At 35.1% G+C, this 23473-nt stretch overlaps 1 protein-coding gene across 6 annotated transcripts in view; it reads left to right on the top strand.

The window, feature by feature from the left end:
• RICTOR (RPTOR independent companion of MTOR complex 2) overlaps positions 1-23473 on the top strand; it is an 80977-nt gene that overhangs the window by 16204 nt on the left and 41300 nt on the right. For 5 of the 6 annotated variants that reach the window (XM_035563720.2, XM_035563722.2, XM_035563723.2 and 2 more), the window contains 7 exons: positions 10256-10320; positions 14734-14865; positions 15875-15938; positions 19521-19647; positions 20467-20636; positions 20885-20952; positions 22281-22348. In XM_035563720.2, the coding sequence (XP_035419613.1) occupies positions 10256-10320; positions 14734-14865; positions 15875-15938; positions 19521-19647; positions 20467-20636; positions 20885-20952; positions 22281-22348 (694 nt within the window). Of the gene's footprint in view, positions 1-10255; positions 10321-11537; positions 11618-14733; positions 14866-15874; positions 15939-19520; positions 19648-20466; positions 20637-20884; positions 20953-22280; positions 22349-23473 lie in introns of all 6 variants that reach the window. The other variant, XM_050716296.1, reaches the window with a different exon arrangement.

The following is a 23473-nucleotide window of genomic DNA, read 5'->3' as shown; positions in this document are numbered from 1 at the left end:
TCTTGGGCACTAGCAGGATAGGAACTTAACTTCTATTATGTTTTCTTTTTTTTTTAGTGAAAAAGATCTAAAGGGTTGATTTCTAAAAACTGTCTGTATGGCTGATTTTTTAGGTACTTTTTGCAATTGTAAGCTTCCAGATAATGAGAATGTGAAAGATACTTGCTTGAAAGTTTGATGGAGATGTTGGGAGCTTGCTGGAGGCAAGAATTAATAACTTACTGTGGAATGAGAGATGATAGACTGAGGAAAGAGACCATGAAAGGCTTTCAGAATGAGAGTAAAGACATTTTTTTGGTAGATGAAGAACTGATGAAGAAGAGCAGAGAGGACAGATGGGAGGTGAGCAGTGAATTAGGTAAATGGTGTTTGTTGTAACACAGTGAGAGGCTGTAGCTGGACGGTGTTCCAGCTGTTAAGGTAAGGTAAAAGTAAGTACATTACAGTAAGTGAGGTTGGAGACAATGGAGCTTTGGTGTGCGTGTTACCTGAATTAATGTACTGATACACAGAAAAAGTTGGTGAATTGTACGCATCTCTGACAGTGTCACAGATAGGGCAACATGTCTGGAAATGAAACCCAACTTTCAGTGACACAGAATGGGTTCTGCAATGAGCAGTAGATAGAAAAGGAGGTAGTAATGGATAATTTAGTGGGGAAGGTAAGGTTTAAATTCATTGTTGTATGTGATAACATTGAGTGAGATAAGCAGGAGGCTGCTTAACACTTCTGAGACAATCTCAAGTGAAGGAATGAATGCTCGAGAGCAGATCTGGGGGACCAGTTGATATGAGAAGAACAAACATAAATCATAATCTTTGAAGTAGGAATGCCTCTTGGCTGTTGAAAGCTCTTGTAAGATTCAACAACACTTCAGTGGTAGTGTATGAGTTTCAATTGGCAGAAGAGTGAGTACAGAGAACAAAGTTACCAAGCAAGTCAATTTATTTTCTAGTGTTTTAGGAAGAAATCTGCAAGTGCTTCGTTTTCTGAGTTTAGGGTACATGGGGGTACAAAGCATTTGCAGAGAATCGGATCTTATTTACACTAAAATCTTTTCTTTGTGTCATTGTTTTATTGCATCTGCATCCACTATGACAAACAGTGCTGTTGTTACTGAGATTCTGAACTATTTCAAGAAAGTCCCCTTTAAGTTGCTAGAAAAGGCTGGGGCATAACTATATTTCTTTTTTTGTGCTGATCTGGAAACTTAATTTAGGTGCCTCCAAATTCTCTAGTTGCCTTACAATGAAAGAGATGGATTTACGTTTGCAGGTGTGTGATTCCTAGCAAAAAGCTAGTATTTGAGCAGGTCTTAAAGCAATATTGATTTTTCTACTGAAAATCATCACATAGTAAGTACCTGTAAATGTGGTCAATTAGTAGATATGCATAATGTAATTAAAGGATGAACCAAAAGTTCTTTTAAAATAAGTGAAATATGAAAAAATGAATAGTATCATAATTAAATATTTAAAAAATGTTACTGCTCTTTAAACTGACCTAGTGTGAAAATTGGAAAATATGCTCAAAAACACTAGGAAGGTTTTCGTAAACTGAACTTAAGACTGGCAAGGAATGAGGAGTTTCTGAAGGCAACTCACATCCCTGACTTCTGGAGACAAACAGTAATTCATAACTGGGCTCTGATCCTAAATCAGAGTGACCACGTGTAAGGTAATCATCCTACTCCTTGATGTTTAGCATTTGTTTAGCACTTACAAAGCAGATATTTCAGTGAGGACAATATATACGTATAACTTGTACATTTGATTTTGAAAACTGTTCCTACTTTCGTCTCAATTGTGAATTCAGTTATGAAGATAGAATAAAAGTTGCAAAACATACTGTATTGTCTCATTGGTGGTTGGAACAGTTCTGTGTTTTTCATTCCAGTGGTTAAGAGTGAAAGCATGGAGACAGGGGGAGATGGTTTTATTTCCTTTTTGTACTCCAGTCTACTACCATGAATTGACGTAGTCTCAGTTCCTTGTTTTTGAAATAGGAGTGTGGGGAAGACAGTGGGGTTTTGTGATGTTTGATATGTTAGCAGCTGAGGATGTTTGTATTTTCAGCTTGGAGGATATTGGTGGTGATAAACTTGATTTGTCCATTAATTCTTGTATTTTATTTTCTGTGCGAAAGGCTGCGAATTCACAGAATCTGAGAATGGTTAAGAGTGGAAAGGACCTCAGGAGGTCATGTGGCTCAACATCCCCCTCATGCTCAAGCAGATCAAACTGGAGACAGTTGCCTAGGACCATGTCCAGATGGCTTTTGTATATGTGTCCCAGGAGGGAGGCTCCAAAACCTCTCTGGGCAACCCATTCCAGTTCTCAGTCACCCTGGTTATCTATTGTATGGGCAGGGAAAGTACCTTTGGAAAAAAAAATTATAGAGTACTTCTGGTAAAATAATATGGAAAAATCTATAAAACTTGCCTCTCCTCTAGAAATATTACACTAAAAAAAAAAAAAGGCAAAACAAGAAGGTAGGAAAATGTCAGTACCAGGCAGTTGCTCCCTGCTGTCCCAGTTCTTTTCCTTCAAAGATAGCTCTCACATTTGGAAGAAATATTATTCTACTCTTCTGGTCAGATAAAGCAAAATACCTATATGCATGTGAAAACAAGTAATTTTAGCTAACATGGACTTTCCTGACAGAGACTGTGGTAGACTTTGTTTGGCATTAATAACAAGACATCTGAGATATGTGAAGTTTGGGTTTCTTTCCTTGAAAGAGGACTGGATTTTTGATTCTTTTTGATTTTTTCATCTTTTTAATTAAGGAGAATGAAAATAAATATCCTTTAAAAAAATCATTGAACTAGACTCCAGGATTTTATGCAGAAATAAAATAACTTTATATAAAATTGATTAAAATAAATGTGGTTAGCAGTCAGCATGATTTCTTGCTGTATGTTCAAGAATGATGCTGTGAGGCAGATATTTTTGTATTAAATTTGCACGTCAGATATATTATTTTCATTTTTCCTTCCCTTCAAGAGGAGTTTTAACTAGTGGTGTCTGAATCATCACTTCGCACAGTTAAGAACCAGTATACTGTATACGTGGTATTTTTTTTAGAAACTTGTTTTCATTCATCAAATATTAGATAGTACTTGTTATTAATAAAAAAAAACATAATGTTCATGTTCTTGGCTTTTTGAGTGAACGTGGGGTTATTCTTACCTAACAGTTGCTGTAACATTAACATTTTATTCTCAAAGACATTCGTATTCACAGTTCTGGTGATATTCAGACTATTGAAAAGTACATTTTGTTACGAATTTTTTCTCCTTGTCTGCTGCTCATCAGCTAATGCTTGAAGCTGGAGTTTTGTGGGTAAAATGGTTTATGAACTACTGCCTAGCCTGTATTAGACAAAAGTAATCCTGTTCCTTTCAAACTACCTGTCTCACTATTTAAACTAACCTGAATTTTGACCTGGAAACTGAGAATTTGACCCCTCATAAATGGTCAGGGACATCTTCAGTTATTGCAGCAGTTCATAAGGCTGTATGTGCCTTTGGCTTCAGCGAGCTGACTAGGCTTAACCAATTTTCGTTTGTATGGCCAGACAGATAAAGCAAGCACCTTGAAGTTTCCCAACTTCTGCTGATTAATAGCAAAACATGATTGTTATTTCTTTGGGTTTTTCCCCACCCCCATGAGAAGTAGTAAGTGATAAATTACTGAAAACCAGAAGGAACTGTAAAATTGCATTTACCTAGTGGAAAATTCTTTTGGATTTGAAGTATTCATTTAGAATCCTGTATTAAAGAAGGTTTATTCCACTCCTACCTTCTGAGATATTGTTTATACCTTTTTAACTAAAACCATATTTAAAAAATGAATTTTTTAAAAATGTTCACAGATGCTGTTAATGTTTTTTATTAATTCAAAGAGAAAGTTTCTTCTTTCAGGATAAAATGAAACAATTCATTTTAGCTTGGCCCTAGCAGTTGAATAGCATCAATGATATTGAAAATTATATTTCCAGTCTGCTCAAGGCTAATTCCATCATTTAATGAAGCTCTACTGCTCTGCTCTGTGTATCTGTTTGCTTTTGACTATGCTGATGAATTTTGATAGGATGTGGATTGAGTTTGGGGCTACAGAGGTTTTCACAGAGTTTCTCTCTATCTGATTCATAGTCCATTGTATGGTTTTATGCTCTGCTTCTGTTGTCATTTTAGGGTCTTGTCCGTCCTTTGCAAAACCCAGATATCTCTGAATATGAATGCAGTTGTTGGTGACTGTAATATTTGTCCAAATACCTATTACCACTATAGACAAAACTTGATACCACTTCATAAACATATGTAGCAGATAGGAACAGAACACCTGCTTAGTGGCATTCTGCTGCAGAACAAAATTGGAGAGTAAATGGGTCTAAATCCAGAGTCTGTAGTTTTGGTAAAGTCTTATAGTAAGACTAGAATCTACTAGGTGTTCTACTCATAAATATTACCACTGGTGGATCAAACTATTTCTAAAATTACAGTGTAATAATTGCATTTTGGACATACGGAATACTGTCAAAATTTACCTATTAATTGCTATGGCTATTGTGTAAAATGTAAAATTGCACTCAATTTGTGTGTGCTGTTGACCTCCTGTGGTTTTGTTGTTTTGAGCTACTGTTTCCAAGACATGTTGATGTGTTACTCATATTGCTGTGACTCATCCAAGTAGCATGAAAAACTCATAGCTGACAGTAAACATGCAAAAAACCTTCACTGTAAGTTAGTCACTGTCTGACCTAGAGTAAGGATCATTTTGTACTAGTATTAAATCATCTGCTCAAAGATACTCTGTGCTGTTCACATTCATTTATATGAATATCAAAAACTCTGAATTTTAGAGTTGACTTGCAGGCAGTTCTAACAAGCAAAACATATGTCGTGTTTGTGTACAAAATATAAGTGTATTTGCTTAATCCCATGAATTTTAATGATATGATAATCTATTGCTATTCTAGTGAATTATAGCAATGTCAAGCCACAAGCAGATTGTAGTATTCTGGTACTGCCTGTGCCTACAGACTTATAGTACTACAAAATACATATTACTTGTTCAATATTACAGTCAAAAACATGACAGGCTTAGCTTTGTCAGGAATTGAGCCATCAACAAAAATCTCTGCTTTTGGTCCATAATCACTAACTTGCTTAATGTTATTTGAAAGTGAAATGTAAAGAAAGTGGCAAGGTTTCGCCTTTAAAATATTTAAGGCCAGACATTTGTAACTGAGCAAATACCTAAAGTATGAAGACCAACTGAACAGTATCTTCTTTATAGCAGCTTCCATGACTTTATTCCCTTTTAAACGTATGTCAATCCAGCCTTACTTTTGCCAGTCTTCTTTTTTAATAGGCTAAATAAACCCAGTTGCTCAACCTTCATGGGTGTATTTTCTGCCTGCCTTGTATATTTTGCTGCTGTACTTTTTCCAGTTTCTCCGGTCTTAAAACACAATCTGGGGCACTGCATTTTAAGAGTAGCCTGAGTAGAAAAATATCTCTTAATCTGACATAATGCAATTCTATTATTTTCAATGGTAAAATTACTTTTTAGAGATGACATCACATTCACTCATTTAGTTTATAGGTTGCTGTAACTCAGATCTTGCTTTACTTTCAGAATTGTTACTGTATTTGACATTCTGAATGCTTTCTGGACAGCTTGTATTTCTCTGCTGGGCTCCTTTTAGTTTCTCTGTGACTCTTAATGTGTTAACTTGACGTGATACACTGTTCCCTTTATTTAATTGAATTTTATTACCCATTTTGGGCACTCCTTTTAAATCACTGTAAGATTTTGAATTCTGATCTTGCTGTCCATCTTTTAAATTGTTTTCTAGCTGGAAATCCTGTAAGCACACTACATTATGTAAGTTCTAAGGAAAGTCAATACTTAGGTAACTGGCCCCTTGGAATGAGAATAAACAGCCAGTAGCTAGTTCTGTATTTTTTCAGCCAATTTTGTGTTCATTCTCTCTGTGAGAGATGTTCCACGTGCATGTAAACACTATCATGTTTTGATAATGATTATCACATTCAGATATTTGTATCCACAGAGCAATTAAACTTGAGGAAACTTCCAAAATACAATTAGGTTTCATGACTGAACTTCAAGATAAGACCAGGTGTATCTATCAATGAAGTCGTGCTTGGTGGGAGTACTCACATAAAGAAAAATAGTCGTTACTGAAGAGGTAACGGTGCATGCAGTTGGTAAAGAGTGGTTACTTTGGACTACTTCTAGTTCAGCCCTGAGAACTGAATGCCCTTTAGTAGTTGCAGCAGGCTAGGTGTGTTCCTGGAACACATCTTCTGCTTTAGTTTCATTTTGGGACCACTGAAACAAAATGTGTGGTAAGCGCAGTGACAGAAGAGTTGCCTCAGAAGAGTGCATGTGTTCCAGATGGTAGGGGCAATGTAGTGGCACTTCAGAATCTGACCTTTGTCCACAGGCTACTGTTGTGTGCATGGCAGCTGCAGCACCTCTTTTAATTAATGGAAGAATAAAAAAGATCTTGTTCCTTTGAAAGGCATGAGAGTACCTGTAATGACAGTCTTTTATCAGGACCAGTGATTTGTCACATTTCATCTTGCCAATTGCTTTCTGAGTAAAATCTCTGCATTTTGTAGTGATAGTTCCCTTTGCAAGTTAAACAGGAGTGTGTGTCAGTAGGGACATGTTTTGAGACTGTGGTCCATGGAACTATTACAATAAGCACTAAGTACATTTATTTTCATGCCAGTGTTTTGGACTTAGCGGGACAGAACCATTAGCAAGTACAAAAAGGTACATAACTTTGGCATGTTGAAAACACTGGTGGGGGGGACACAAAGCAAAACACTTAGTAGGTGCAATGAGCAAGTTTCATGAGGTTTTTATCTATCCATAAGTGCTGTTAGAATTAACAAAATTAGTGAAGAATTAATGGTGGGTGGGAAAATGATGCAGTAGGGAAAATAAATAAAATTAGATGTTCTTGGAAGGACTAAACTAAAATGAGAAGATGAGCATCTTTATTTTTCAGAGTTCTGCTTAACGTACCATTTAAAGAAATCTAGCAATGAATGTCACTTGAGTAAGGGTGGGAAACGGATATTGGCAATGTACTTACTTTCCTATGTAAACTTAAACAGAATTTTCCATATCTTTGCATTTACTTATAATTTATTCTGCAAAAGCAAGGTTTTGATTTTGTTCAATTTTGAGCAATGATGACGAGCAGTGCTTAATATTCTTCACAGTATAAAGTATATTGACAGTGTCTGTAAGGGTAAATACCTGTTACATTTTTAGTTAATTTCTGTTTAGGTGGTAGTTTACCACCAGTAGGTATTAATACACACATGAGTTAGGGAAGAGCTTCAGGCTGCTGCTAACAAAGCTGAATGACTTCTTCTCTACTCCTTATCCCCTTGATATGTTGGTGACTGTGGAACTGGTTGCCCTAAAATGTTTCCAAGTCCTTGCTAAGCAGTCTTCTGACTTCTCTTAATTAAAGGCTACTTCTCTAGTCTATGTACAAATAAATAATGCAGAATTGTTCTGCAGTTGTATAGCTGAAATCAAGTGTCATATTAGAAAGACTTGTTTTTGTGCCTTGGGTTTGAAGGCTTGAAAGAGTTGCACATACTTTCAGCTGTTGCTAAATTGCAGCTACTTTGTAAACTTTATTGCTTATCTTTTATTTCCTCAGAAAAGAAAGTCCATATATCATAATTACAATTCCTTCTTAATTTTTTTGAAGTAGGAAAAAAGCTGTTGAAGATAGTCTGGTGTATGTTAAATTAGGATTTCTCATTTCTGTCTGGGATAGAATGATGATGTGAGGTTAGATGTATAAATGACAAGCCTAAACAACTGTTGATGAGCCTGTCTGAAACTGAACAAATGTGTTTTTACTCACTGTCTTCTCACACTATTTTGCTTACACTCTGCCAGCCAATTTTTACAGTTCATAAGATGTCAATAGAAATGCTAAAGCAGCAGTGGTGGCCTTAGGCAGTCCAACAACATGGCAAAAATAGACTGATTGTAGGATATGACACATTGTCATGACTAGTTAATGCACATGATTGCCTAGTTTCATTTTGGCTGGGAAGCTGCCCGGCGGAAAGGGAGCTGAAGGTATTGGTCAATAGCTGACTGAATATGAACCAGCAGTGTGCTCAGGTGGCCAAGAAGGCCAACAGCATCCTAGTTTGGATCAGAAATAGTGTGGTCAGCAGGACTTGGGAAGTGATCATCCCCATGTACTCGGCTCTGGTGAGGCCGCAGCTCGCGTACTGTGTTCAGTTTTGGGCCCCTCAGTACAGGAAGGACACGAAGGTGCTGGAGTGTGCCCAGAGAAGGGCAACGAAGCTGGTGAAGGGTCTAGAGAACAAGTCTTATGAGGGGTGGCTGAGGGAGCTGAGGAGTCTGGAGGACAGGAGGCTCAGGCTCACTCTCTACAACTACCTCAAAGGAGGCTGTAGCAGGATGGGGGTCAGTCTCTTTTCCCAAGCAACAAGTAATAGGACAAGAGGAAATGGCCTCAGGTTGCACCAGGGGAGTTTTGGATGTTTGAAGGAAAAAAAATCTTCACTGAAAGGCTTGGGAAGCATTGGAACAGGCTGCCAGGGAAGTAGTAGTTGTGTCACTATACCTGGAGGTATTGAAAAGACATGTAGATGTAGTGCTTAGGGACATGGTTTATTGGTAGACCTGGCAGCGAGTGCCAGTTTAACAGTTGGACTTGATGATGCGGGAGGTCTTTTCCAACCTGTGTGGTTCTATGTGGTTCTCAGTTAAAATGGAAAGGTAGAGTAGAATGGGTTATGTAATAACTTTCTTTATTTTACAGTCTTCTCTGCTTATAGCCACTGCGAAGAAAAATGGAAGATTAAAAATATTTCAATTAAGTCTAGATTATTAAATTGGCATGGATCATCTCCATATTTGGCTCAAATAATCTTTCACTGATAACTTTGGATTTCAGCATAATCTAAATCATATTTTTTAAAATATAAAAAATAATTTCCTAAAATGTAATGTCATCTTTGGAAGAACTTGTTATGATTGAGCATAAACCTAAATACAGCTTGAATTTGAACCATCATGCTAATAAAATGGGTTTAATAAAAATGGGCATAGTGTTTGATAAATGTTAATAACTTCAGACCAGTAATATTCACTAGTTGTACAAACACTGAACTTCTCACTGAGGGCAAACTGATACTGCAGTGGCTTAGATTTGAATGCATACCTATTTCAAAAGGAGAGGACAAAATGTAAATCTGTTGCAATCAGTGTTAGTCATTTGAGTTCTTGGAAGTGCTTTGTCCGAGTGCTTTGGCATTTGAATCTAATACTAAATTATTTTATTATTTTAGATAAATGAGAAGACTAGGATCTTTGCCACCATTGTAAAAGAGAACAATACCAGTACTTCTTAAAGGAGAGACTATTGTTCTTTTCTTGAGAGGTTAAAACATGGCAAGCAGTAGATTGCTCCTTTTGAGAGATTGGCTTTGGACTTAAAAACTGCACTTGTAAGTCTGCAGTTTTGTGCTCAAAACTGACAGATGAGGCTGAAGCGTTCAGAAATTGTTACAGTTTATGGGTGTAAATTCGATCTTTGCAATGATTTTTCAGAGGTATCAAAAAAAAAATCACAAATCCTGTGGAATGGATGGCAGGTCAGGGTAGATGGCAGCTGCGGGACCCTTACCACTTGCAACTACTTCTCAGTTTTTTTCTGTGCCTGTGCTGATGTGGTGAATGAAACATTACAGTGGACCATCAGTGTCTAGCTTTACTTCAAAACTGTCACCCAAGCTGTATTTTTGAATGCAGATGTTTTATGTGCTTTGACTTCAGTCTCTTTTGTCTTCTGAGGTTACCAATTGCCTAATCAGTGCTTTTTCCAAAAAGAGCCTAAAGGCAGCAAAAGGAGCAATCTAAAGCATAGCTTCTGAAAGTAGAGTTGAAAAACTGACCAGTAGGCAACTTAGGCAGTTGTGCAAGTTCCTATCTACTAAGAGAGGCCAAAGGCTTGTGTGTCTGGTGCGTATGTAGGAACTGAATACTGTCAGCAAAAACTTTCAGGGAAATCTGAAGTTGGTACACTTCCCTCCCCTTGCAATGAATGAAATTCCTTGTGTTACTTCAGAAGCATTACCAAATATCTTTAGGTTTTAAATAGTAATTGTTAAAGAATTTTAAGTAATAGATGCCTTCTTTTATTTTTCAGCTTCTTTGTAATACTGGCCATGCTGAAGAAAAGCTAGGATTTACGTATGACAGCATCATAATATGGTAAGTAATAAGGAACACTAGGATAATACTTCGGGTACTTTGGTAATAGTAGGGTACTTTCATTGTTCTAGGTACAATTAAATCAATTTTATTTGTACTTTTGAAACTGGAATTTTGTATTTCCAGTATGTTTAAAATGTCATAATGCAAATGCATACTTTACAAGTACTTTAATGAGTAAAGTCAGAAATACATTATACACTTTCAGGAAGAGGGGGAAAAAAGCTCCAAATGAAAGTGTAGATTTCTCTGTTGTATTTTCTCAGAAATGTAAAAAATATAACATCTCAGTACTTGCAGAAAGGACTTATATAAAAATGTTCTCTTAAACAATTTGGAGCATACTCTTAATGTAGTAGAACTAAGATTTTAAAGATGAACATTTTGTTAGTTTCTGTGTGTGTGTATGCTTTGTTGGACTGCTTTCCTTACTCCTAAAACATTATGTATATACTTTCAAATGGAATTTTCCTATATCTTGTCTCAATGTCTGACAGTCAAAAGAACTACATGCCTGTTTCCAGAACTTGTGTTTTTGTGCAGACGTTGGTAAATTGGTCCTTAGGCTCAGCTTTGGTGGTAGAAAAAAAAACAGATTTAGGATTTCATGTTTTAATATTTCAATATTCTGTTTGCGGTTTATTTTGCTACATAGGTTAGAGCTATTCTGAGAAATTTGCAAGTGCTGAATTTTTAAATTATTTTAGAAAGCGACCTTGAGTTAGGCTAAGTATATATATTCCTTTGGAAATAACGTGTAATTTTATAATTTGCTCTTCTGATTTTCTCAACATTATCCTAGATTTTCATATACAAATCTTCTTGTAGTACAGAACAAACTTGTTTTTCTTTGAAGATGAGAACAGTTATTTGGATGCAGGAAATAGTGTACAAGTTTCTTCATTTGGAGTATGAATTGTTAACTTCAAAGCATTACACTATAAGGGAATCAGTGACTTCAAGAAGAACTAGAGGTTTTCCTATAAAGTTTTGGGGTTTGGAGTCAGTAACCTTGATGGACAATTTAACTAAACTAAAGACAGCTGTAGTCTGCACTTTTCTGATATACTAGTCTGCAGTAATTGCAGTTATTCTTGAGCTAAAAGATCTGTTTTTTAGGACTCCATTCTCTTTTTACTCCAGGTACCTGATTATAGTTTCTTCTTGCCAGCAGTTGGAGATAATAGTGACACATTTTGTTGTCATTCCCAGTGTAGATTGGTCTTGCCGGTTCCCAGAGCACCATACCATTGACAGCTGAGAGGAAGCCTTGAGCCATGAAGAAAATGGAGTGTTGGTAGGCCTCAGAAACTTTTGAGGTCTTTTAGTAATGTGCCAAGAGGCTGTAGCCATACAAGATTCACAATATATACAATTATCTGACTGGATCAGAGATCTGTCAAAACCATTGTTATCTTACTGTAGTGAGTAGATGAGATGATTTAAGAGAAAAGTTTAAGAATGAACCTGTAGTAGTAGGTTCCTGTAGTACCTAGTAGTTAGTCAATATTCTTTCTAATTCCATCCTTTGTTAGTTTTTCCAGATTTTTAGCAGTATTAAAGTTTTCAGCCCTAATGCTGTCTTAGGTGGCACTTCTCATTTCTGTAGTGACACTGAAAATACTTGGATAAGTTTGCTGCTGTTCTTGCATCATAATACATTTTCAGCTTTCAGACACAGATGCACACAGTGTACAGATGAAAATCATTTTCTTGATCTGGTGGCTGTTTTAGAATTCTGTGCATTAACTCACACTTAACAATCTTCAGTTTTCTTCATCTTGCCAGTTTTCCATAGGCATAATTTTTATATTCCCTTGAAGATTCTTATAGCCCCATCCTTAAGTCCCCTGTAATCCCCCCCATCCTTTTTTTCAAATTACAAATTGTATATTAAGTACTGTCTACCAAAGGAGACTGTGAACCTGATACTTAAATGGATAAAAATCAGGATAAAATTTGTCAGGATAAAAATCTTCTGTTCATTCACCTCTGCTCCTTGTGTTCATCTTTTCAGATTTTGATTTGTGTGATTGCTTTTCATCACCCTATAACCTCTTCATATCCTTTAATACCTTATGTGAAAGTTTTGGGTTATTACTATGTTAGGAAAGTGTTTCCTTTTTAGTACACTGTTGTAATAACTCTTTCCAACTCTTTCAAAAGATTAGCAGAATATAGTTCTCATAAACTATTCTGGTTGCTTCACGTAGTTAGCTTTTTTTAAGAGGATATCTGATAAACTGTCATCTGGATGAGCTTTGGAATCCTTTTTGTGCAAATGCTAGCAAATATATGAAGATAGTTCATATTAATGTTCTTTCCAGACTCTTAGATGTGAAGCTTGGTGGGCCAGTGGTAATACTGATGGATTTCCTCCATTCTTCCACCATTTTCACTTCTTAGTCTGATATTTAATATATTAAAAAAGACTTTAGGATAGGAATCTCTACATGCATCTCCAAAACAATGACTTAATATGAAGAAAATATTTGTTTATCTCATACTTCTGTCTCTTAATTGCTTTATTATTTCTGTGTTGTGATTCATTTTTAAAAACTTTCTGCTTGTGGAGTTCTGCCTGAGAAGCCAGAACCTATGTCCATGTGTACAAACACACACACCTATCTTTGTCTAAAGATTGTTTGCTCTGCTGTTCAAAAAAGGTTTTCCTCTCAAATATAAAAGTAAATGTACTTTTCTTGATGGAGGGGAAAAAAAATCCAGATGCTGTATTTGGCTATCCTAATAAGAAATGTCATAGGCACATCATTGTTTTCATGGGAAATGGGTATCTTCTGTCTTAGAATCTCAACTGAAGTGTCTTAAACTGGAATATCCAAACCAATTACAAATAGTGAGGTAGAAGTCCAAATAGAATAGTACTGTTGAGAAGATGTGAGTCTAATGCTCATCTGACTTCCATCTCTACCAATCTGCAACACTAGAAACAAAATGTTTCATGATCTAAAGAATACCTGTTATCCGTTCAAAGCAGATGGTTACTTATCTTTCCTTTTGTCTGCTTTTCTTGAGGGACTTGGAAATAACTCGCGTAGTTCAGCTCTTGTAAAGGAAGTTTTCCTAACCTCATGTTTTTCTACTAGCTCAGCTTAAAGTTTTTATATGAAGAATCATATCTGATATTACAACAGTGATTGTCTTCCTTAGTGCTGAAAGCAATAATCAGTTTATCTGTATTTGCATAAAGTATTGCAGCCTTTCTTCTTGGTCTAGACATCACCTGGAAGTAGATTCCTTTCATAGTGACTCCTACATGGACTGACTAACTCATCTTCAGAAAGATTCAGAAGATCTTGGTCTTGGAATGGTTTATTACCATGCATGACCATCTTAGAATAAGAACAAGAGAAAAATCTATTTGTGTAGGTTGAAAGTCAGTCTCACTGGCTGCAGTGTTCACATTCTCAGATGTCTACTGAAACAATCCTCCTAAAACATGTGGCTAAGAGTTTTTTTTCTTCCTTTGTATTTAAGGAAGACGGGAAAATCTTTTGAGAAACTTCAGAAGGACAGTGTGTCACTTAATACTTTCAAACTCTGTTTCTGGAGGTCTTCAAGATCTCATTTTTTCACATTTCCCTTTTTTTAAACCTTGCTGGTGGATTTAGGGATTACATTGTCACGTTAGGTTTAGGAGAGCTCATTGGTGTACAAGCAAAACACTTTCAAAATTTATCTAAAGAGAAATATGTTTCAATTATATTTTGAAATGAAATGTGTAGAAATCTATGCTATGTAGCACTGCTTAAGTTACGTATTTTCCATTGACATCCATGTTTCATGTAAGCATACTGATCTCATAATATCTTTAGAGAGCAATGCATGTAATAGTTAAGGTTCAAATTTCATAGGATGGAATGGCTTGGGTTGGAAGGGACCTCAAAGATCATCTAATTCCAACGCCCCTGCCGTATGCAGGGGTGAGTTTTGTCTCGGTTGTCTAGACATTATTCTGAAGATCTATTCTGAAGATCCATACATATGGATTAACAGTGCAGCAGAGTACGAAGTGCTTTCTGTCTGTTAAACTTCCTGAAAATTTTAACTAATCTGGAATACTTTTTCAGGATTAATATTGTGCTCAACTGTTTTGTCAAATAACAAGTCATATACAGGTCTTGGTCATATTTTGTTTCAAGGGTATACAGACTGTTCTAAAACAACAAAAAATCTGACTTTGTTCAGATTAATATATTGTCTACATCTGCTGGCAAGGTGAGGGTTTGTCTTCTAGACTGTACAGGTGAATATCTCAAAGAAAATTAATACAGGATATTTCTCTTCAAAAATCTGACTTATTTTAAACAAGTTAGTAGTATCTGCATCTCAGATGGTGAAGTGTACCTGCTGCTATATAATTGTTTGCCCCCTTTGTTTCCTTCATTGTAGTCTGCGGTTAGCCTTACTAAATGAAGCAAAAGAGGTGCGAGCAGCAGGATTGCGAGCCCTCCGCTATCTCATTCGAGACTCCAGTATTCTCCAGAAGGTGCTAAAGTTGAAAGTGGATTACTTAATAGCCAGGTAACTTTCCCTTCTTGTTGCAAATTGCAAAATTGTACTTATTATTTTTTGTTGAGAGAGGTGAGAAAACATGGTTTCATATCCTCTTATATTCTTCACATATACTTTTATGAAAGTCTGTTTTTTTCAGTGTGAATAATGTACTTCTTTAAAAAGTTTGATAATACATCACACCAGCTAATCCAAATAAAATGCTATGCTAGTACATGGCATCCTAAGAATAATCTAAAAAATTAGACACATTAAAAACGTTTTTGTATCATAAATGCCATTAATTGTAAATTAGTCCATGGTATTATTAGCAAATTGAAACCATAGTAATATTCATGTCTCTAGTTTTGTGGGATTTGTTCCAATTCTTAGTATCATCATACTGCTTTAGGGCCTCTAGTACAAAGTCAGGACGAAAAAGTAGTTCATGCCCAAGAATTTATAATCTAAGTATAAACCATGACCCAACACAAAGATACCAAAGGGCAAACTAACAATGAGATAATAAGGCCAGTGTGGTGACTAGATCTAATTATCATTTCTAGTGCTTCCTTTGTTAAAATTATCAGATTTAATGTTCTGATATGTATGTGTTTGTTTTCATATATACACACATTCTCAGTTTTAGTGTGATGATAAATTTTTTGTGTAGTGATAAATTTTCTTGGCAAAGGGATTTTTCTGAAAGCATATAAAAAAATTGAAATATTACAAATGCTTTTGTTTAATCTTATTTGAAATGACACATGCAGCTAGCTCAGAATTGTTGAAACTGTTATGCTTTGTCATTGTATGTTTGAGAGCATTCTAGTGATTTACTTGTAATGAGGATAACTGAAAATAATATAAACTGAAACTGTCTAATCATGAATATGTTTACTGAAAGGCAGATTTTTAAACAATCATTCATAATTTGTTCTCTTTATTCAGTTGTATGAATATTATTAATGTGAGATGTTAACAGTTAAGGTGAAAGTTACTTTTGATATAAACAAAAATTTCTTTTAACTTATTTTAGGTGCATTGACATACAGCAGAGTAATGAAGTAGAAAGAACACAAGCACTTCGATTAGTCAGAAAGGTAAAATCTAAGTATATATGGTCTTACCAGGGCTGGTAGTCAGCTGTGTTGACTCCAGGTTTTCTTCATTAGCAGATCTTTTTCACAGCCTCTCATTTTATCATGTGAGAAGAAACTATAGCTGTTAATTTAAAAAAAAAAAAGTGCTGAGACTTATTTTGGTTTTAATCTCTTATGACTGAGAATCTTGAGTGGTTTACAAAAATTTTCCTGATTTTTTTCCTTTGATGGACATAAAACTGAGTAAGATTTGGAAACAGTTTATCAAATGATGAGTGCAAGGGTTATAAAGGTATTATTAAGTTTCTTCTTATGGTTTAACTTGATTTTATAATATCTTTAAGCATCTGTGAATGAAGGATTCAAGATTTTTCTGCCACTCGAGGAATAAGGCAAATTGCCATTGTTGGAATAATCAGATCAAGTAATGGTTCTGGCCTTACTGCTTTATCCTTAGAGGTTAATGCTGTCCATAGTTTTCTCAGTTACACAATAAAACATACTTAGTCTTTGCTGGTTACTGTAAGCTGATCCCTGAGAAACTAGCATATTACAGCTACTGAAGCTATTTTCTTAGGTAATGTAGTACTCTGCCTTTGTACTGGACTTTTCTATTCTTGCTGTTATTTATCTTGCTCATTTACTTCTACTGAACACCTTAAAAAAAGTTAATGAAGACTAGGGTAAGGTTTGAATTATTTGGAAGAGTTGTTACCTAGGAGCATAGTGTTAATTAGTTTGAGTGTATGTGTACATGTGTATATGTTTAGGTTGAAAATATGGAGCCTTGATATGCAATGTCTTCTCTCTTTCAGAAGAGACAATATGCTTGTTTGGCACAATTGTTGAAAGTTTTAAAGCTTAAAAAAAGGCAAAAAAATAAATGGATCATCTGTGTAAGTTGCAGAGGTCCTTCAGGAAGTCTCCATTTATAAATGTTCTTTGATAATCTAAAGAGAGCTTCAGTGTCAGGCTGTAACAACTTAAATCTGAAGATGGAATGGAAACACATTTATGATACGTTTTTATTCAGCTCATACTTGGTTGTGTGACACCAGGATCCCTAAAAGATTGTATAAAGGTATAGGAGAGGATAATGAACAGCAAATATTACAATTGGGCAGAATTAATTAATTTACACAGAAGATGCTGTTAACTAGTGAGCTGTGGAACTGGGTCTTGTCAGCACTTCAGAACTGTACTTTTCCATTCTAAAGTCTAGACACGATTCTTTACTTCAATTTGGTAGCAAAAATGCCTGCGAATAGTATAGATTCAGAATTTTAAAACATTGTTTCTTTTTTCTCATTCTTCTCATAAAGAAGAACAGCAAAATGTAAAATATTGGTCCTGTTTTCTCAATTTAAAAAGTGATAATTATGTTTTTAAAGAAGTGCAGGTTAAGGTAGTGGAACAAGAGAGAAGAAAAACAACTTTAAACTTTTAAAATTTGGTTTCTGATTTTTTTTTTGAGGGCTTTGAGTGCTTATATTCTCTATCAACTGTACTTTTGTTGGTAATGTTTTGTCCTGTCAGCAGTGTTTCCTAGTGAGAGCTTAGTAATTTAAGTGTCTTCAGCCATGAGAACAATGATCTGAAGTTACTTCAGGAAGCATTTCTCTATCTAATAGAAGTCATGGTCAAACTGTCCATATTTTAAAATAATTTAAGAGGCAGGTTTTTTTATTTTTGAAACAGAAGTGAAGGGGGGGTATATGAACCACCTTCCTTCTATTATTTTTATTAATGAATCTTTAAAGACCTCAGAGTCTTTGTTACAGACTTCATCATACATGCTTATAATTCACCTTGCATCTATTTGCTTTGTCTTTAATATTGTATTTAAGCGTATAGAGCAGAATGAAATGCAAAACTTGTTTACTAAAGTACTTGAAATGGAATATTAAAAGAAATCTTTCTCCTTTATCTCTTAAAACCAAAAAAACCCTCCCACAATATAACATTCTTAAGATGCTGCTTGTGTCCTCATGCTAATTACGTGTTAATGTCAGTAGAAAGAGTGGATTAGTACATCCATTCTATTGCTAATTCTTTTTCTTTAATACTTTTTGCTGTTGTAAAAATGAAAGACTGTGTGGGTGGGGAAGAGTATGGGTTTTCTTTAGAGCCCTATCTTAAGGCTTCCTGTTTTGTGGGTAACAACATTATGTTTGACAAGAAGTTTCTCAAAAACGTCTTAAAAATAAACTTGCTAAAGTGTTCAAATATTTGTCATAATGGTTTCTCTCTTCTCACTTGAACATTGTAAAGAAGGAGGAAAGTTTAATCTCCTTTGGCTGAGCACATGTCTGTGAGACATCTAAGGGAGCTGTAAAACGAATGTGAGACAAAACAATTTTGGGAGAGTAATGCAGATAAGCCTAGTTTTGTTGGAAATGAAATGTTAAATAAAACCTTTAGAAAACTAGCTTGCAAACGTGTTTAGATGTTTGATGGAGCATTTTTTTTGACATCTTAGTTTTTTATTAGTAGAAAATGTGATGTGGTTGGGGAGGCTATAACATTATGTTGTTCCCTTTTAAAACAGATAAAAAAAAAAATATTTCTCCTTAGTAATATGTCTGTTTAACTTCAGTAAATGTTCGTGTTCCATAGTATGCAGCAGATATGCATATTTAATCTTATCAAACTGAAAAATGTGAGGAAATATCTTAGTCTTTGTATTCAAAGCCTTATTTGGGCTGGGGAGTTTCTTGTTTTTTTCTTTATTGTGTTCATAGTCTTGATCCTTAATCTTGTTTAAATTCTGGTTATCTTAAACTAGCAGCTGAAGTTCTCTATGGCACGGTTCTTCAGTAGTGCAAAGGAGCATTGATTGTTAAACTCCTTTATTACATCCCAAATTTATTGCATTTTTTTCTTGCTTTAATGACTATTGATTTATGAAGGCAGGTCGTAAACTGAAAAGCAAAGATGAAACCAGATGTTTAAGATCTGTAGGGTTTATGATGTACCAGTATAATTTATGGTAAAGCTGAATTAATGTGGCAGTTTTAACATCAGGTACTACACAAGAGGATTTAGAGGTGAATCCAAATACAGTAGCTGCAGCTTTAGTTTAGACTATCCTTTTTTGTAGTCTGTGACTGTCTCTTCCCTCATGAAAGTCCTTAAGAACATGAGATTTCAGTCTTGGCTAATTAAGCCAAGTTTAATTAAAGTTGAATAGATATTGAAGAATTTGGTGCAGTATGAATTAATCATCTAGAAGAGCATGTAGGCTACTTTTTGACAGTGGGTAGAGTTCTCTGTTGATAAAGAAATTCTTGGAAAAGATGTGAAAAAGGCAGCAATGGTTCTGTCTGCAGCAGTCATCTTTTTTTATCTTAGTAAGTAACAAAATAAAAATATAAAAAGCAGAAGCAGGAAGATAATGGTAAATTAAGTTAACAAACAGTTTCAAGAACAATAGAAATAGTTTTAGTATTCCCAGGATATAGCCAAGTTAATCTATAAAATGGTTTGTCTGGTGTTATCTGGGAAACAGAAGGTTGGTGAATCTGTGAGTATATTTAGAGAACTATGAAGAAGCCAGAGTTTTTTTCTTTTTATTTTTGGCAGATGATCACTGTGAATGCTTCATTGTTCCCCAGCTCTATTACTAATTCTTTGATAGCAGTTGGCAATGATGGTCTTCAAGAAAGAGACAGAATGGTTCGAGCATGTATAGCCATTATCTGTGAACTAGGTAAGATAACTGGAATCTAATTAAAACTTTACGTGAGTGTCCTCATTTTTTAAAGAAATTCTCTTCTGGGGGTTTATATTAGATTTTTCGTATAATAAAGGAATTTGTTTAATAACTATTGAATCAGATGTTAAGTGTTGTAGTTATGTTTCATAAATTTTAGTCATTAGGTTGATGTAAAACAATCGTTTTAACTTACACTAAAGATGTTAAGTACCTGAAGATTTTAAGTACTGTGCTGTACTTCAATACTTGCCAATTTTTGTGTTATCTTAATACTCCCTTGCTACAGCTGATGTTTCTAAAAATGAATGGATTGGATGTCATGAGAACTCCATACATGAAGTGCTATCAAATGTACCAGTGTTCAGAGAACTAAAAATATATATATGTATTTTTTTTTACGAAGGATACTGTGATTAGCTGTCTTTTGGAAATCAGTATGTGTCCATGTAAAAGTTACTTGAACAGTGACCTATACTAAATCCCTATGTTGGTGCTGATTTTAAGTATTTTTAGTTTTGTATCAGCTAGTGTGAAACAATATGGGCTCTGCTGTATGGAAACTTGGTTGGAAACAAGCTGAGAAATTGCTGTACAACGGTAACTTCTTGACCAGAATTTTAGTTGATAAATTAGTCTAAAATCACAATTCATTGCTAATGTTGGTCAGTTCCATTAAAAGCCTTCTGTGTGCTTCAGCAGTGTTCAGGAAGAAAAAGATATATATACTAAACAGACAAATTTTCCATACTGAAAGTCTTGAAATGTTTTCTTTCATATCACTCATCGAAGTTACATATTTTTTTTGTCATCTAGCACTTCAGAATCCTGAGGTGGTGGCTCTTCGGGGTGGTTTAAGTACCATCTTGAAAAATGTGATTGATTGTCAGCTAAGCCGAATAAATGAGGCTCTGATAACTACAGTTTTACACCTCATTAATCATCCAAAGACCCGACAATATGTGCGAGCAGATGTAGAATTAGAGGTGGGTTCAGTTTTACTTATTTAGTGACAGAAATTAAACATTGTATTGCTAAAGAAAATGTTTAATTTTTACTTCAGATTTCACACTGTGTTAATGCCAAATACTTAAAATGCAACATTTCAGGCTAAGAGCTGAATGATTTATGAAGAAGAAATAATGTGACAAATCGGAGTGGGACTGATTAAAGGGCAAAACCCATTAACTGTATTCTTATATGAAAGTAATGCATGTCTTTTTTTTTTGTTTAGCGAATTTTAGCTCCTTACACAGATTTTCACTACAGGCATAATCCAGACACAGCAGAAGGACAGCTCAAGTAAGTGTTATTGCTGTTACTTGTGCTACTAGTTGTGTTCATGTAACTATAATTAAACTATTTTCCTTTCCAAAGTGACAAAATAACAGCAATGAACTAACACTAAACTATATGAAGCTGAACACAATAGCTGGTTAGAATGCAAATTCCTAAAACATTGTTAGGAATTAAAGATTTAAAAGGGAGATTAGATTTACTCTTCTTCCCTTCCCCATTATTTCTTTCAATTAATATATATAAACAACTCTCTTCAGGTATAGGTTCCTTTTTATGTTGCTTTATATATCCCAAATGGGAGTATATTTGTGCTAGTTTCATGTTTGGTGTTTGTATGGTCAGACTCAGAGGGTAGTAGTTAAGGCATTGGACTGTGTGGGATCTAGTAAAAAGCAGAGTATAAAGAGTATAAAAGCATAGGGTTTTGGCCTGAAGCCTATCCTGTTTAATGTCTTTATGAATAACCTGGAGGATGGGATAGAGTGCACTCTTGTGAATTTTACAGATGATAACAAACTGGGGGAATAGCTTATAGAATCAAGGGCATCCCTGACATCCAGAGGGATGTGGTTTTTGTCGTTTATTTTCTGTGCTGAAACTCATGTAAACCACTGCATCCAGTTTTGGGTCTAATACCATGCAGAGGTTTTCAAGAAGATGTAGTCTAACCCTTCCTTCGTGTTGGTGCATGGTGTGAGGGCATGAAACAGCAGGGAAAAATAGGGAAAAAAAACGTTCCAACTTGATATAAGAAAAAAAATTTCTGTGCGGCTAGTTAAGCATTGCAGCTGGCTGTCCAAGAGAAGTCCTGTAGCCTTCATCCTTGAGAGTTTCTGAGAACCGACTTGATAAAGCCCTGAGTATATAACTGGTCTCATATCTGACAACTTCTTTGTGTAGGAAGTTGGAATAGAGACCTCATCTCTGACTTAATGGGTTTTGGTTTTTCCTGTTTTGTAATCGTCAAATGGCAATAGATGCTTAGGTCAGTGTAACTGAATCAGTGTCCAAATCCTTAGGCTCCTACTGTAGTCTCCCTGTCTTCAGAGTGACTTCAGAGTGACTGATCTGATAGGCCAAATATAGGTATCTATTTTGTGATCCTCCTGCTGTAGAAACTCTGCTGAAAAGAAAAAGTATCAATGCTTAAAAACTCTAATCTTTGTATATGCATATTGTATATATATACACACAAAAAAGGCGTAAGATTTTTCTTACTCTTGATTTTGTCCCCCATCCAAAAATTTCTTAACTATTTTTTACTTGATGTATTAATAACACTATTTTAGAGTAATTAACTGTGTATTGTGATATTTGTTGTTTCCTGACAGAGAGGACCGGGAAGCACGATTCCTAGCTAGCAAAATGGGGATAGTGGCAGCATTTCGTTCATGGGCAGGTAAGATTTCTTTGTTTAAGTTGAATAACTGGAAGGGACTTTTCAGTGTAATAGAATGGTTTATTTAGCTACAGAGTTTCTCTCTTGTTTTTTCTATTACTACCTTCCTATAATGATACCAAAATATGTTTTGATATCATCAAATTAGAGGACATGTACATAGTTTTCTTTACCAACAAGCTGCAGCTTTATTTTCAGTATAGAATACCATGTCAGCTATACTTTGGTGGTGGTACTTCCTATTTGATCGGTGGAAGGATGTTGAAAATAGCATCATATCATGAGAATTTGCCTTTGAGATAGTTCTGCCAGCGTGAATAATAAATTTGTTTATACAAAGAATTTTCAACAAAAAAGTTTCATTAGCACCTGCTTTTACCAAGTGTTATAGCTGAAGATAAATTCCAGTATGGAACTATTTATTTGAGTTAGAAATGTTTTCTACGTGAAAAAAAGTGAGCTTTTTCATTTTTCTTATGCCCTTCCCTGTAATGTTACAGTACCTAATGTGAATAATGCCTCAGGGGATTTCTCATTCTTTTAGTCAAGTCAGTGTCTCACAATAAGCTAATCAGGTGGTATGACTACCTACCAACATTTGGATAGGCTCTTTACAGGTTATACATAGAAAAGATTCAGAAATTATAGAAAACTTTCCTGATTTTTTTTAAGACAACTTGTATTATTTTTTAACAGTCTGGAAAGGATCAGTAAGCTAAATTTAACATCCAGGTGTCCTTCAAAAGTGTCTCATGTTCTCAAATGACTGGGGAGGAAGTTTGGAGAGTTTGTGACAAGTATGAAAATTCTAAGAACCAGTTTCTCTTAGGAATGTTGCTGCATGTTCCCAAATTCAGATGCTTAGAACCAACACCATCAGCCTGAAAAGGTCAAGTGACTGAAGAAGCAATTGTCTTGGAATACATTACTTGCAGTGGTACTTCTAAGGCTCAGTTTAAGGCTCACTGTAAAAATCAGTGTAATGGTTAGCTTCAGGTGGTATTCTATAACATTTTAAAAGAATTTGAGGGTTTGCCCTGTTAATATTAAAATATTAAACTCATTGAGTGAAATACAGTATAAAAGGAGCAAATTACGGGAAAGGCAGCAAGATTCTATAAAAAA

This window comes from Cygnus atratus, chromosome Z, assembly GCF_013377495.2.
Source record: "Cygnus atratus isolate AKBS03 ecotype Queensland, Australia chromosome Z, CAtr_DNAZoo_HiC_assembly, whole genome shotgun sequence".
NCBI lineage: Eukaryota > Metazoa > Chordata > Aves > Anseriformes > Anatidae > Cygnus > Cygnus atratus.
Note: the sequence above shows the minus strand (reverse complement) of the source record. Positions and strands in the feature narration are given on the sequence as shown.